The 14,628-nt window shown below is 38.3% G+C and overlaps 1 protein-coding gene across 1 annotated transcript in view; it reads left to right on the top strand.

Moving 5' to 3' along the window:
- SH3TC1 (SH3 domain and tetratricopeptide repeats 1) overlaps positions 1 to 13,987 on the top strand; it is a 33,152-nt gene extending 19,165 nt beyond the window's left edge. The window contains exons 12-19 of the mRNA XM_074904456.1: positions 2,023 to 2,064; positions 3,737 to 5,413; positions 6,096 to 6,276; positions 9,275 to 9,425; positions 11,518 to 11,640; positions 11,930 to 12,080; positions 12,968 to 13,164; positions 13,397 to 13,987. Of these exons, the coding sequence (XP_074760557.1) occupies positions 2,023 to 2,064; positions 3,737 to 5,413; positions 6,096 to 6,276; positions 9,275 to 9,425; positions 11,518 to 11,640; positions 11,930 to 12,080; positions 12,968 to 13,164; positions 13,397 to 13,627 (2,753 nt within the window). The 3' untranslated portion in view covers positions 13,628 to 13,987. The remainder of the gene's footprint in view (positions 1 to 2,022; positions 2,065 to 3,736; positions 5,414 to 6,095; positions 6,277 to 9,274; positions 9,426 to 11,517; positions 11,641 to 11,929; positions 12,081 to 12,967; positions 13,165 to 13,396) is intronic.
- The last annotated feature ends 641 nt before the right edge of the window (positions 13,988 to 14,628 follow it).

Here is a 14,628-nt window from a genome sequence, read left to right as displayed (position 1 = left end):
CCTTTACACTTGCTTTGAAATATCTTGGTATTCAAGTTTGATCATAGATATGGCATGTGAAACCCCTTTATATCATCCTTGTTACTTTCCTGCTGATGGAAGACTTTTCCCAGCAGAGCATTTAGAAATCTTTTGTCCTTTTTTTTTGAGTGAATTAAACAGCAGGGTTTTAAAACCTCTGAGCTGAACAGATCTTCAGGCTTCCAAATGCCAGTGCTGGATTATAAAAGGCTGTATGTTCACCCAAATACTGCTGGCTTTTCATTTTAAGAAAGGTGGCATAATAATTATTGACAACTACTGTAAATATTACATCTCTTCATACTTGATTTGACTTTCAAAGGTATAGAAAAATAGAAAAATTCATGAAAAAAACCCCCAACTTTTAGCTGCATCATCTCTGATACAGCTGTTATTTCTCTAAGTGCTCATGGTTTACATAAACTAATTTGGATGACTGGGGTTTCACTTTTATATAACTGTCTTGCTGAACAGGAGCAGCAGTTTCTTATCCCACTACAGGCTGTTTTGTGGTGATGTGTATGCTTATCGAATATCTAAAGAAGTTTTAGCTCTGTTAGTGCCACCTTAAGAGACAAGCCCACAGGCTCCTATTTGGAAGCAGCTGGTGTGTAGGTTACTCAGGTGCATTGGCTTAATTCTGCAAATCAGTGTGTGTGTGAACAATAACTAAGGCACATCTGACCTGAGTTGCAAAATACAACTCATGTCAATGTGGAAAATGACTCCACATCTCACTTTCTCAAATGAAAAACCTGGGAACAAAAGCCCTGACCTCTATCAGGTACTAAAACAATCTAATGGGCTTAATGGACATATTCTATTTTTAGCTGTTGCACATTTTTCACCACATCTCATCTCCTCCCTAATTTTTACAAGGGCCAACTTCTTTTCACATCTTCCCCAGATAATAGCACCACCTTTACCACTCTTTTCTCTTAAACTTCACAATTGAGCAACATGACTTGACTTAGAGCGTTTTCAATATTCACTTTGTTTTGATGTGTGATCTGCGTAAAGGAGTGTTTGATTCCTTCCATCTACATCAATCTTATAAGAAGTATTTACTTACGAGCACTTCTCCAATTAGATATTCAGAGAGTTAAGTTATGACTGTTGTAAACATCTGTGGCATTTGTACACCAAAGTTAGGAAAGTTATTTAAAGAAAGAAGATTCAGAATTAAACAGTCAGTGAGAGGTCATTCTTGAAGGCTAGTAAAATAGCTTTCCACCTGCTTAAACAGACCTAGTTCTGAGTGCTTTTGCTTTTGGATATATCCTTTATACTCTTAGTATGTTGCATCTAGTGTATGGAAGACAGTGAATATATCCTGAAATGCAACATGACAACTGAAATACCTTGAGAAATTTCTTGTACGTAACACAGCAATTCTTCTACAGATGTGCTATGTTAAACATTTAAAACTAGATCTATAGTAGTAATGTCTGAAGAATTTAAAGATAAACCTTTTAAAAGACTAGATACAGGGACTTTTCATCTGCATGCTATTGAAATGGCCATGAAAGCCTGACACTTATCTACACAAACTACCCTAGATAATTATACTCTTCTCCACCCCAGGAGTGATACTGAAACTTATTTCAGTAATATTTAAGGCTTCTTCTTACTTCATTTTAGGGACAGGTTGTAGGGAATGATTGCATCTACACTTCCCACTTGTATTTTAATGCAGCAGTGATGCATCCCTCACGCAGAACACGTTGGCTTTAATTCTAACTGCTATATGCAGATGTCTCCCCACCTTACTGAGCAGTAGCAGGTGCATCATGTAAAAAGCGGTGAATTGTATCAGTAAGAGGATAAGTCCCTAGTATCTGTTAGCTTCAGGTCTCACCTTCTCCTCTTTTAATTTCCAGGACACATCCAATTCTTCTGACATAAAGAATTCTGAACCAAAAATATCCTTATTTTAGGATATTTAAAACTGCAGAAGAACTAAGATACCATAACTAACATGGCTTTTTTTTTTTCTTACAGACCAGTTAGAAGAACCAGAATTTCATAAAGCTCATGAATGTGGTAATACTTCATATGTATACAATTTTTATATAAAATTAATGCTACTTCTGATATTTTTGGTATCTTTGTCAGCTTTTCTCTTTCTAATGTCTCATCACATTCTAACTTTTTTCTCTCATTGTTTGCTTTCCTAGGTTTTGCTGTAACCCTTTCTCACTAACTTTTGCTGTAAGTCATGGTGTGTTTTCACTGATATCAGATGTCTTGGACCTTGCTGTCCCGTGGCAGACTGTATGACTTACTTTTACTGCTGTGACACACACACCCCCACACACACACTGACCCCTCCACATCGTTTAACAGGGAAAAATACTGTTTATAGGGCACCTGGCAAGAGCTGACTTTGAATTCCAGCAGATTTTCCATCTGCTAGAAAACTTCATCCCATAAATATGTTTCCCAAAGGGGATATTTTGATGAGGATGCAGAGTTACTTCCCTTTGGCGTTTAGTCGCTAAGCTGTCACTATCATTACTTGTATTGTAATACATTTTTCTAAATACCAATTTTTATATTTATGATTCTGCTGAACAGTTTCAGAAATGAGATTCTAAGGAAACTAAGCCCTAAATCTGCAACTTCAATAAGCCTCTGTTGATATGCAGCTGTAAGCTTTATACGGACTATGACTGAAAGCTGCACCCTAGTCCCTGCCCTATTATCTTGGCTGGATAACAGTGGGACAACTAAAGAAATGATGGCATGTCAGTCTCTTTTATATTTTTAAGACATTCAACAATGTCAGTACCAGGATAATTTAGAGGTAATTTTGAGAAAGTTAGTATGTGCCAGCAGAGAATCAGGGTTGGTATTTGATTGAAAGAAGAAATCTTATTACAGATTACCCAGGCATGGCTGGCCACACAGAGACAATGTGTACAAGAAAACAGGACCTTTACAGGTACCCTCACAGAACCCACATGGGACTTCAGCAGCTCAAATAGCTCATGCACCCTCCCTGGTTACCCTGCCTTAGTTTTCCACCAGGACATAGGCATACCCTTACTCAACCCTCAAGCATGCACAAATGTGCAGTTCCCTTAGGCTTCAAGTCCATCCATGCCCTGACCTTGGGTTCTTTATGCAGCCTCCAGTTCAGACCTTGGGTCTTTCCAGATTCTGGTCTCCTGAATCAACTAGGTTGGAAAGGACCTTGAAGATCATCTAGTCCAACCATTAACCTAGCACTGACAGTTCCCAACCTACCAGTCTGAATTGTAATTCACTGGCAGATCTCTCTCATATATATAAAGAAAGAACAGAAAATCTGCACTCACTGTATACTCAAAGAGTACATATTCTCTGTTCTGTCAGTGTATACACTTAGACAAAAACCAGCTTGAATTAACATTGGGCTTCAGTTGGATAAGTGCTGGATCAGGCACAGGGCTTGGCTAGACAAGTGTACTAATCAGCAACCTGTTTACATGTGGCTAGTCCCATTTATCCCCACTGCTCCAGTATCCCACACATGTACCTCCTCGATCCTTCTGGATCTCTGTTTCCCCACCTTTGACTTGTCTCCCAGATATACTGTTAAGAAATGCAGTATGTTTACATAACGTTTTCCTAACAACATCTTCTACTGATAAATGTTTTTGTTGGTCTATCAAAGATCTTTGTGTGCATTCACACATGAAGTTGTGATCTGAAATTTATTTTTGAATTTCAGAAATTCCATGTTCACATTCTAGCACTAGCAAAAATGGCAAGATAGAAGAATTCCTGAAGAACTTCAAGAATTTGGAGGCCACCCAGGCAGAAGAGCCAACTACTGAAGGAAAGAATTCCCCTAGCTCTCCAAACACAGAAATCTTTCCTCCACCTGAAGGACCTGGCTTCCACGTATGTCAAGATGATGCTCAAGCCTCTAACATCTTTGAGTCATTGATACTCTTCTTAAATAGGAAAGAGTATGACATAAACTTCAAAAATCTGTATGACTTCTCTTACCCATTTATCAATAGCATGTTTTATGGGTTTTCAGAAGAAGAACAACTGGTTAGCTTTTTTAGATTAGCAAGGGAAGCAGCAAAGAAGGCAGATATGTCTTGGGCGCTAGCAAGGCTATGCTTTCTCTTAGGCAGGCTCAGTGTTAAAAAAATGAAGTTTTCCCAAGCTCGGGTGTATTTTGAGGAAGCATTGGGAGCAGTATCTGGAGGGTTTAGTGATTTGTACTTTGTAATTGCTCTTTATACAAATCTAACAGTCATCTACTTGACACAGAAGAACAAAGAAAAATGTGCTCATGTCTTTGACAAGGCTACATCTCTTCTCATGGGAATTCCCAACTACATTTGCAGTACTGACCTGGAGTCAGAAATTCTAAAGTATGCTCTGAAGAGGACAATTTTGAGCCAGAACAAACATGCAGAGGCAAGGGCATGCTTCCTATTGGCAAAACATTACAGTGCACACAAACAGCATGAAGAGGCACTACCATTCCTGGAAAGGTTTCAACTCTTGCTTAATGACTTGGGTTTACAAAACAGCTTATCAAAGAACTGTTATTTCAAACTAGCCGAGTCCTACAATGAAAAGTGCTTGCCACACATTGTGTTAAGTTGCATAAAGGTCACCTCTTCTCAGAGTCCAAATACTTTAGCAGATTCCTTGAAAAGGATTGATTTAGTCATCAGAAATGCTCCCAAGCTTGATGGCCTGAGAAAACTCAGACAAATACTCCCATCCCAAACTGCACCTTACCTCATACAAGCACTTTCCTCTGTGTTTACTAAGGAACAGCAAGGACTATGCAGCATTATCTATCTTAGCTTAGCAAAACTGTACAGCCACCACAAATGGTATGGAAAAGCCATTGCTTACATGATGAAAGCACTGAACTCTGTTTCTGCTAAACCAGAGGAAACTATTAACTATTTGGTTTCACTTGCCTGGTTATACATTCTTTACAGGCAACATGATGTGGCTTTAGCCATTTTAAATGCTATTGTAGACTCTTCATGGAGCAATCCTCAACAACTAGGCATTGCTTATAATATGCTTGCTATTGCTTTGAAAAGAACAAACAACACAAAAGAAGCTGCTGAGAGCTATTACAAAGCACTGTGTCTTTCAGAAGAGACTGATATGACCCATAACCAAGCTATAGCCCTGGCTAATTTTGGGGGACTCTGCCTGCATGCAGCAGCCAGCAAGCTGGCAGAACATTATTATATCAGGGCAGTGAAGCTATTTGCCAAACTTCCAAGTATGGACTGTGGCCAAGACTTTATCCAAGTCCTCCTTCAGCTGGGATGTTACTATGTTGGTGGAACTCAAAGAGAAAAAGGAAGATTTTACTATGAATGGGCTTTTTTAGTTGCAATGGAGACAAATCATCTGGAAAGTAAGTTTGTTTGTCTTTTTTCTCTCAAAGTTGTGAAATGTACCCTGTTTGGGAATGTTTGTTGTATAGGTATGTTATAGTTATTCCTAAAACAACATTTTGTCCAGTTATGTGAGAGCTATTGAAGTGATTGAAATCTTTGCTCTGTCCTGTAATGGTGGAGAAATAAATACATATTGGCTTGCTCTTCTGGTGGTATTTAGTTTGTCAGAAACGATACAGAAAATGAAATATTTAGAAAAAATTAAATAAATTAGTAAAAAGTCTTGAATTTTCTATGTTCAATAATATTTACAATAGCTATGATATTGGTAGTACAAACAGCACCAGATTCTAGTGTAAAGGTATGAAAACAATTGGTAATTTGGATACTTTTGCATAAAATAGTTGTATTTAGAAGACCCATGCTTTATTTGTTCTTGCTACCGTGATTAAGGCAGCTTTTACAGGTAAGGTGACTGGTTTATTATTTTATTTTGGATATCAAGTTTGAAGTAACCTCTAGCCTTTGTTAACTTTCTGGGTGAAGAAACTGGCAGTGGAATCCTCTTGTTATTATTTTATATTGTTATTTATTGACTGGCTGTGATTTGTGAAACAGTAAGAATGAATTATTTAAAACTAACTTAATTTTCATTTTAAAATAGAGAGTCATGTTAGTATTTCCAATCTACTCTCCTAGGTCAACTGAAAGCAATTAAACTGCTGTGTCAGTTCTACAGTACAGTTGTTCCCAATGAGGCTCAGTGTGTCATCTACAATGAATATCAACTATCTTTAGCTAGAAAGATGTCCAACAAAGTTCTGGAGGGACAGATTTTGGAAACTATTAGTCAGCTGTATTTATCTTTAGGAACAGAAAGGTAAGACATGCTGCATGACTTTGCTTTTATTCTGATCATAACTTTTCTGTCATGCTAAAGGATCTCAATTTTTGCAACAGCTGGATATGAATGATTTTTTTCTCTCTCTTTTGCCAATACACTTTATCAGAATTCAAAGGTCTAGTGCTAGTGGATACTTCTCTTGGTTTTTATTTTTTTATGTAATTGTTATCTCTCAAGGCAGACAAGATGTTCAGCAGGGATTAGCACCACTTCAAGAGCCACATTATTTTTAAAATCTATGTAAATGCGTTTTAAAAGTATTATATGATCACAGAGTCATTCAGATTGGGAAAGACCCTTGGGATCGAGTCCAACCGTCAGTCCTACTATAAAGTTCTCCCCTACACCATATCCCCCAGCATCTCATATAAATGACCCTCAAACACATCCAGGGATGGTGACTTCACCACCCCCCGGGCAGCCTATTCCACTCTCTGACCACTCTTTCTGTGAAATTTTTTTCCTAATGTCCAGTCTAAACCTCCCCTGTTGGAGTTTAAAGCTGTTCCCCCTTGTTCTGTCACTAATCACCTGTGAGAAGAGACCAGCACCAACCTCTCTTCAATGTCCTTTCAGGTAGTTGTAGAGAGTGATGAGGTCTCCCCTCAGCCTTCTCTTCCTCAAATTAAACAGTCCCAGCTCCTTCAGTCGCTCCTCACAGGGTCTGTTCTCCAGGACCTTCACCAGCTTCGTTGCCCTCCTCTGCACTCAGTCCAGCACCTCGAGATCTCTCTCGTATTGAGATGCCCAAAACTGGACACAATACTCCAGGTGTGGCCTCACCAGAGCAGAACACAGGGGGACTGTCACCTCCCTACTCCTGCTGGTCACACTATTTCTAATACAAGCCAGGATGCCGTTGGCTTTCTTGGCCACCTGGGCACACTGCTGGGTCATGTTCAGCTGCTTGTCTATTAGAACCCCCTGATCCTTTTCTTCCAGATGATGTTATACACCTCTTGATGACTGCTACAGCTCTAGGACTATTGCTGGCAGGTGACTTGTTTGTGATGATAGATATTTTTACAAGAGAATTTTTCCATTAGGAACCAAATGACATATTCCAAATGTGTCAGACATCAAATTGTCTCTAAGTGTTTCTCTTTGAAGAAATGCTTTGTTCAAAACATAAGTAGAAAGCCTATGTGCAAAACTGCATAGTGACAGTCTCCAGAAATTTCTGTATTTTTCTTACTTTTAGAATACTGATTTTTTCCTTTGCTTTATTGAAAAAACAGACTGCACAAGTTAATTTACAGTAACTAACAGGTGTTGGGGAAACTTATAGGTTTCTTGAGACAACTTTTAAAGTGATTAAGGCAGCTTTATTTTTTTTCTTGCTGTATCTCACTTCAGGGAGTCACTTTAGATTCATTTATTTTCAAGCATGCCTCAGTAAGGATAGAAGAAATATCCTCAGTTGTGGAAGGAGAGTAGATGCTTATTTTAGCTTTAAGTGGCTGCAGTCCAAGCATCTAACTTTCCTAGTACACTACCTAATTTATTTTGCTTTGTTCACTGCTGTTTTATGATCTAGCTTGTGAACATCCTTTGGTGAGTCTGAAGACAGAGGAGTTGGTTAAGTTTTCAAACTACCTGGAATTTGCAGAAGGATTTCACTAGCTGGAGAAGCTGCTGCTTTGTGTGCATGTAGTACATGGAATTTATATATCCTAGGACCCTGTCTCCCAGATGCTGGCTGTGTAAACTTAGCAGACTACCAGATAATAACACATATTCAGTATGATGTTAGACCATAGTATCACAGTATTCTTTGAGTTAACAGCCCTGAGAAACAATCTGTGAAGAAGTAATGAAAACAGTGATGTCCTTGGTGTCACCACCTCAATTGTAAATTACTGTGGCCATGGCAGCAGGCACAGCCTGACCTGTTCCAGCTGCTGTGCTGGGTTATGGATTAGTATATGCTTCTGTCTGGTGTAAAAGAAAAACTCTGAGGAGGGATGGAAGTGGCATTCAGTAATTGGGCAGAGTTAGACTACTTCAACTACCTTGCCTTTCCTCATGTTAGCAGCTTGTTAGCACTGACAACTGAAATGTCAGGCTTGTTCAGTGGATCTTTACTTCCTCCCATGAGTATAAAAGGAGTGACAGGTCTCTTCAATTTCTGGAAGAATCAGAAAGAGGTAAAAACTTTTTTTTCTTCCATCAAATGAGATACCTTGTTGAGACGGAACTGAATTCTTGATAGTGTGAAATAAGAGGGAACATCCTACTTTTAGATTTGTTTTATATCTCTTTGGAGGTCTAAGTAGGCTGTTCTAAAGATTTACTGTGTAAGGATACAGTATAACTGCATGTTTCATGTTATATTTTAATATGTTTGTGTCTCGGAGGAAAATGCATCAAGTCAAGGTTATGGGAATTTAAAACAAGACAGAGAAGGATTTAGTAAGCTTGGGGTTTCCATGTCTGGTATCCACTCGCAGAAAATTGCACTGCCCAATGATGTGATAATTTAGGTGCTTCTAGAACTGGTATTGTAGTGTCCTGTTCTCTTCCCTCCCTCCCCTCCACACTCCCACACCCCCTGCCCTGTTGCCCCATTTTTTCTACAATTGCTGATTTTAGAAAAAAAATATTTACAGATGTAATTTCTTCCTGAGGTTTCCAGGAAAAAGCCATAAATGATAGAAGACCTAAAGATGAGGGAAGGTTTGTTTTTTTTTTCTACCTGTCAGTAACCTGAGGTAGGGGAAAGACACATCTAAACTATACTGAAATAATTTAATGTGATAACAATCTAACAGGAAACATAGGTTGAACAAAAAAAAGGAAGAGGAAAAAGACAAAGTTCGCTAGTTACTGGTGTAATATAGTTGAAAAAATATCATTGTGCATTGAATAGAGGAAACATTGTCTTTTACATTAACATAAAGCTTTTCTTACTATAAAGAAAAGCATTTGCAATTCTGAAGAACCCCTCAGTGATAAGCAGTCTTCCCTGTTTCAGGGCTTACAGGTCAGCTCTGGAATATACCAAAAGAAGCCTTGGAATATTTATAGATCTCCAGAAAAAGGAGAAAGAGGCATATGCTTGGCTACGGGCAGGAAAGATATATTATGTTCTGAGGCAGAATGAGCTTGTGGATCTTTATATTCAGGTACGTTGTCAACACTTACAGGCATGCACATGTTGTCAACATGGTGCAGGTGGCATGGTAAGAGTAAGTAATTCAATATAATGATCCCAGAGATTTTGCTAACTTATGTTCTGAACATAAAGTAACATCATCCATGTAATGCTTAACAGCTGAAAGTCTCAGCATTTTCTGTTGGTGCTCTGTTTGAAGCTGTTGCTTCACTCTGGAAAGATTTTTTGGGTAGTGACCTTTCTCAGTGCCTACTCTGTAAATTCTGTGCATTTCTTCATTATCATCTACCAGCTCTGCAGCACCACAGCAATCAAACTATGTATGCATGCTACCTGCTGGTGGGTAACAGATAATCATCTTAGCATGCTGGCTTGTGGGCCAGATCACCAGGAAAGGAGAGCAGCTTCTTTTGGAAGCATTTCCAAAGCATCTAAAGCTTTCTGTGGCTGTGCACGGCATGGTACGGAGCCAGCTGGTGCTGCTGCTGCCTCTGCAACAGTGAGACCAGAGGCATGTGGCTTGCACACCTTGGACACCCCTTCACACCCCTGCCCCCCCTCTGCAACCAACTGGGACCTGCTGCAGATTCTACTACTATGCTAAAACAGACTGAAAGATGACCTGAAACAGGGGTCTAGCCCTTGTGGCTGCTGAAACTGGTTGATCTGGAGTCTTTTTCAGAGCTGCACTGCAGCCCAGATCTGACACTGTCATCTACATGGCTCCTAGCCATTTGCTGAAGTATTTAGGGAATTAGTTTCTTGCTTTTGTAAAGTAGTTAAAAATACTTCTACTGCAAGGGCAGAACCTGATATAGCAAGATCTGAGTCTTGGCTGGTGTATGAGTGGGACCAAAGTATGATCCCTAAAATAATCAGACACCTGTTGTTAAGATGTTTTGAAAAAAATACACAAAGCAGGAAAACATAGGAAATGTTCATATTTAAAATGTACTGAGACACAATATGTGGGGCCACTTGAATGAATTTTTATCTCAAGTTACATTTCTGAATACTTACCAGGAAAACTGAAGAATGTGTTTACAAGAGGGACTGTTATTTCTTTTTCTTTTACTAAATTTTAGCTGATAGCCCCCAAGTCAGTCATCAGGTGGTACAAAAGCCAAATCAGAATATGTGATTATTTTCTCCTGCTTTATTTCCTCCAAGAGAAGTGGGCCAGGGACATGCATGAATATTTCATACTGTGCATGTATGGAACCTGGTATTTAGAGAAGACAGTGCCTGTCCATGAGAAGTCTCAGAGCAAGAATCTGTCCACTAAAAGGTTGACTGACCACTGTGCCACTAATTTGTGCAAGTCATCACGTCTTAACTTGCATGTAAAACACAACTTCCACAATGAGATGCAATATAGTCCTTAGGTGACTGAAAACAAAATAGTTGGAAAGGGATCACTGCCTCTGTGCTTACGTAGAGCGCTGGACTTGTATTAATTGAATGCAATTTGAAAACTAAAGATCACAAAACCAAAGATTCTTAATCTTGCTTCATGTAAAAGTCCCATTTCTCATTACTACTTCTCCTATCAATAACTGAGTATCCCGGTATTCTTGCTTTGAGGAGGGTGCATGCTGCCTTTAATGAAATCTTTTTTGCTAACATGGCATATATTTATTTCAGAACAGGATAGTGGAGCTGCATTTATTTACAGAACTCACTTCACGGGCTTTTAAATCTGCACTATTGCAATATCTAACTTGCAATTAGAATTTACTTCTATGATAAATTCAATCTAATCCGAATTTAATTTGTGGCAGCTATCAAATACATTATTGTTTTTAGAGTGTCATGTGCTGACAAAGGTAGCAGGATACTATTGCCAGAAAAGGGGAGACCATAACACTATATCTGCCCAGGTTCTTCTCTTCCTTCTTAAGCAGCTGGCACTGGCCTGCTCAAAAACAGGGTACCAAGAAAGATGAGAGTGTGCTCTCATCAAATATAACCTTTTCTATATTAGAATGAGAAGAGAGGCTTTAACAAGATCTTTTTTCAATTGGTAATATTTATGATTTTTTTTACCAAGAAGTAACCAAGATTTATTTTCTTTCTTTACCTATTCCTTGTTTTACTTTCAGGTTGCTCAGGATGCTGCTCTTCACACAGGAGATCCAAATTTAGGAATGGAATTGTTTGAAGCAGCTGGAGACATATTTTTCAATGGTACTTGGGAAAAGGAGAAAGCAGTGACTTTCTACAGGGTTTGTGCAGTTTTTCTACTGCATCAAGTTATGTACCCTCCCATCATACCAGCTGTTCTGCAAATGCTGAACCAAAAGCTGATCCTCTCAGCAAACAGTTTATAACCTACTGCAGCTGAGTACTTTGTCATGGTGTTAATAGATATCACCTGTTTCAACTCTTCTGTGTGTAAGATGTTACAAACAAAAAGCAAAATGAAACCAGAAATTACTTGACATAACATAAATGGAGGCCTGTCTGTGCACATCTTGGGGTTCAGCTGTACCTAAAATGCTGTTACTGTTTCAGGACAGGGCTCTTCCGCTTGCTATTCAGACTGGCAACAAAACTACCGAACTGAGATTATGCAATAAACTGGTGGAATTGCTGGTGAATCTGAAGGTTTATGAGGAAAGTCTGGAATATGCAAGAGCATCTCTCATGCTCAGTGTAAATTTAGGTAAGACCAATTTCAATCATATCTGAATATGACTGATACCTCTAAAATATGGCAGAACTCTAAAAAGTTTTCTTCCTTTGAATTCAGGCAGCTTTTTTCCAGGTTTTCATAACAATACTATCGTTGCTATTTTTGCCTCTGTTCAAGAATGAACAACTTTATTACTGCATCTTCTAACTCCAGGTTCACATGGAAAATCTTTGGCAGAGCACAGAAACCTGGGATTCCAAGTCCAAACTGAGTGTGCTTCTAACAGCTGAAATGTAATACTGATGAATAATATTGTCCCAAGAGGTTTCTGAGTGTCATATACTTTCAGATTAGCTCATAGCCTTGCTGGTGAACCAACCTAGGATAATCAAAAATGATAGGGCTAGTTTCAAAAATGACTGTTCTTCCAGTTTGAGAGCTGTTCAACTGATTAAGAACCCTCTCACCACTCCATACAAGCACAGACAGGTCATTCTGATCAGTCTGAAAATCATCTTTTTGTCATAAATTTTGATGTGAAGTAGGTAGTGGGAGAGGCAAGGGAGTCTTTATTATGAAAGTAATGAAAAAAAGCAAGCTAATGGGATTAATCTATTTATCCTTTGTAAGTATGCACAGGGTGTATACCTTCATCCCTCATGTATAGCCCTAGTTATTTCTTAGGAAAATCCCAGACACCATAAAATTTTAGTGGGAAATTCACACATTCTGTGGGATTTTTCTTAAAGGGCATGTTTTGGCCATCTATCTCTTGAGCAAAATTAGTTTTGTTCAATAAAAGCTCAGCAAATGCCATATAGAAATAAATGAAAAATAGCGTAGATGTATTCTGATTTGAGACGATTTGACTAATTTGTTTCTTTGGTTTGATCCTGACTCATACATTATCTCATTAGGAAATCAGCTAAATGAACGAATAGCTTATCATCGGCTGGCTGCCATCCATCATCATTTGGGTCACTGTGAACTAGCTGAACACTTTTATTTAAAGGCCTTGTCCCTCTGTTCCTCTCCTCTGGAGTTTGAGGAGGAAACACTGTATTACGTCAAGGTGTACTTGATCTTAGGAGACATTATATTCTATGACCTTAAGGTAAGAAATACTAAAAACTGCTGCAGAAAATCGTTACATTGAGTAATGTTTCATAACACGTTATGAAATCTTTTACCACATTATTTTTTATGCATTTAGAATGTAAAGTGGGAAAACCTACTGAAATTCAGAATCTATATTATTTTTGTTTGATACCTAATAAACTGAGCTTCGATGTGCTCTTACACTGGTTGTACTACAGAGGGTACTATCTTTGTGTCTCTTATTTCAGGATCCCTTTGATGCAGCAGGCTATTATCATTTGGCACTTGCTGCTGCCATGGACCTAGGCAATAAAAAAGCTCAACTGAAGATTTACACAAGACTTGCAATAATCTACCATAACTTCCTTGTGGATCGGGAGATGTCTCTCTTCTTCTATCAAAAGGCAAGAACCTTTGCAACAGAGCTGAATGTTAGGAGAATAAATCTAGCTCCTGATCACTGTTTTAAGAGTTCATAAGCATCTTTGGAAAACAGTCTAACAACTACAGAAGTACCTAGAGAAATACTGCACTGGCTTTGTAAGAGGATGAAGAATGCATTCAGTGTCTCATTATGCATGTGCTGTATAAGCTGGACCTCAGCATCCCAGACTAAATTACTAGTTTGTACAACAGTGAACTACACTTCATTGTCTCCAAGATATACAGTCTTGTATTTGTTGTTTAAGGATCAACCTGTGAGCTAAAAGCAGAACCCAACAGGTTTTTTTAATTGTATTTTTCTTTGCTATCTGTTTCTGCATAGCTGGATACTGGAAAATGATCAATGCATAGATACGATGAAAAATATTTAATAAAGCGATTTAGAGGAAAAAACACTCCACATGGATTGTTGCTTTCTTTGCATGACCTAGCTCTATTTTTGACACCAATACATTTGCACAAGCATGTTAAGTGGGGTCTTTGAGAACTGGTTTGATCCAGTTCCCCAGACATCACCCCACATTTCCTATCAAATTCATCTACTGCAGTATTTATAGGCTCTAGTTAAGATTTATCTTCTAATTCCTGAAAACACTTCCGTACATGTTTTCAGAACTGAAGTGCCTAGTAACATGTAAACTGTAGTTTTGTGGATTTCAGTGGTCATGTGAAAGGCCCTCTTTTCAAAGACTATCTTTTTTGATAGTCAGTATTGTCTGCAATGACTTATTACAGCATTTCCTACTGTCTTACATAAAACTACATTACATTCAGAAATATGTACTACTTTTTGTTGCAAAAATTCTAATTGTTAATTTTGACAGTTCTAAATCTTTGCCATAAAACATTTGCATACCAAAGCTGTGGTAGAAATGACATATTAGATCATGCTGTATATTTTGAGAAGGAATGTCAATGTCTTAGAAGTCTGATAAACTTGCAATTAAATATTCAGATACATTTTTGAAATTATGCCTTTTCATTCTTTGCAAGAACTTCATTCAGAAACTCACTTATTTTTAAGAGACACTATAAA

The sequence above is a fragment of the Athene noctua genome, chromosome 4 (assembly GCF_965140245.1).
Source record: "Athene noctua chromosome 4, bAthNoc1.hap1.1, whole genome shotgun sequence".
NCBI classification, from domain to species: Eukaryota; Metazoa; Chordata; class Aves; order Strigiformes; family Strigidae; genus Athene; species Athene noctua.
This window is presented reverse-complemented; position numbering and strand designations above follow the sequence as displayed.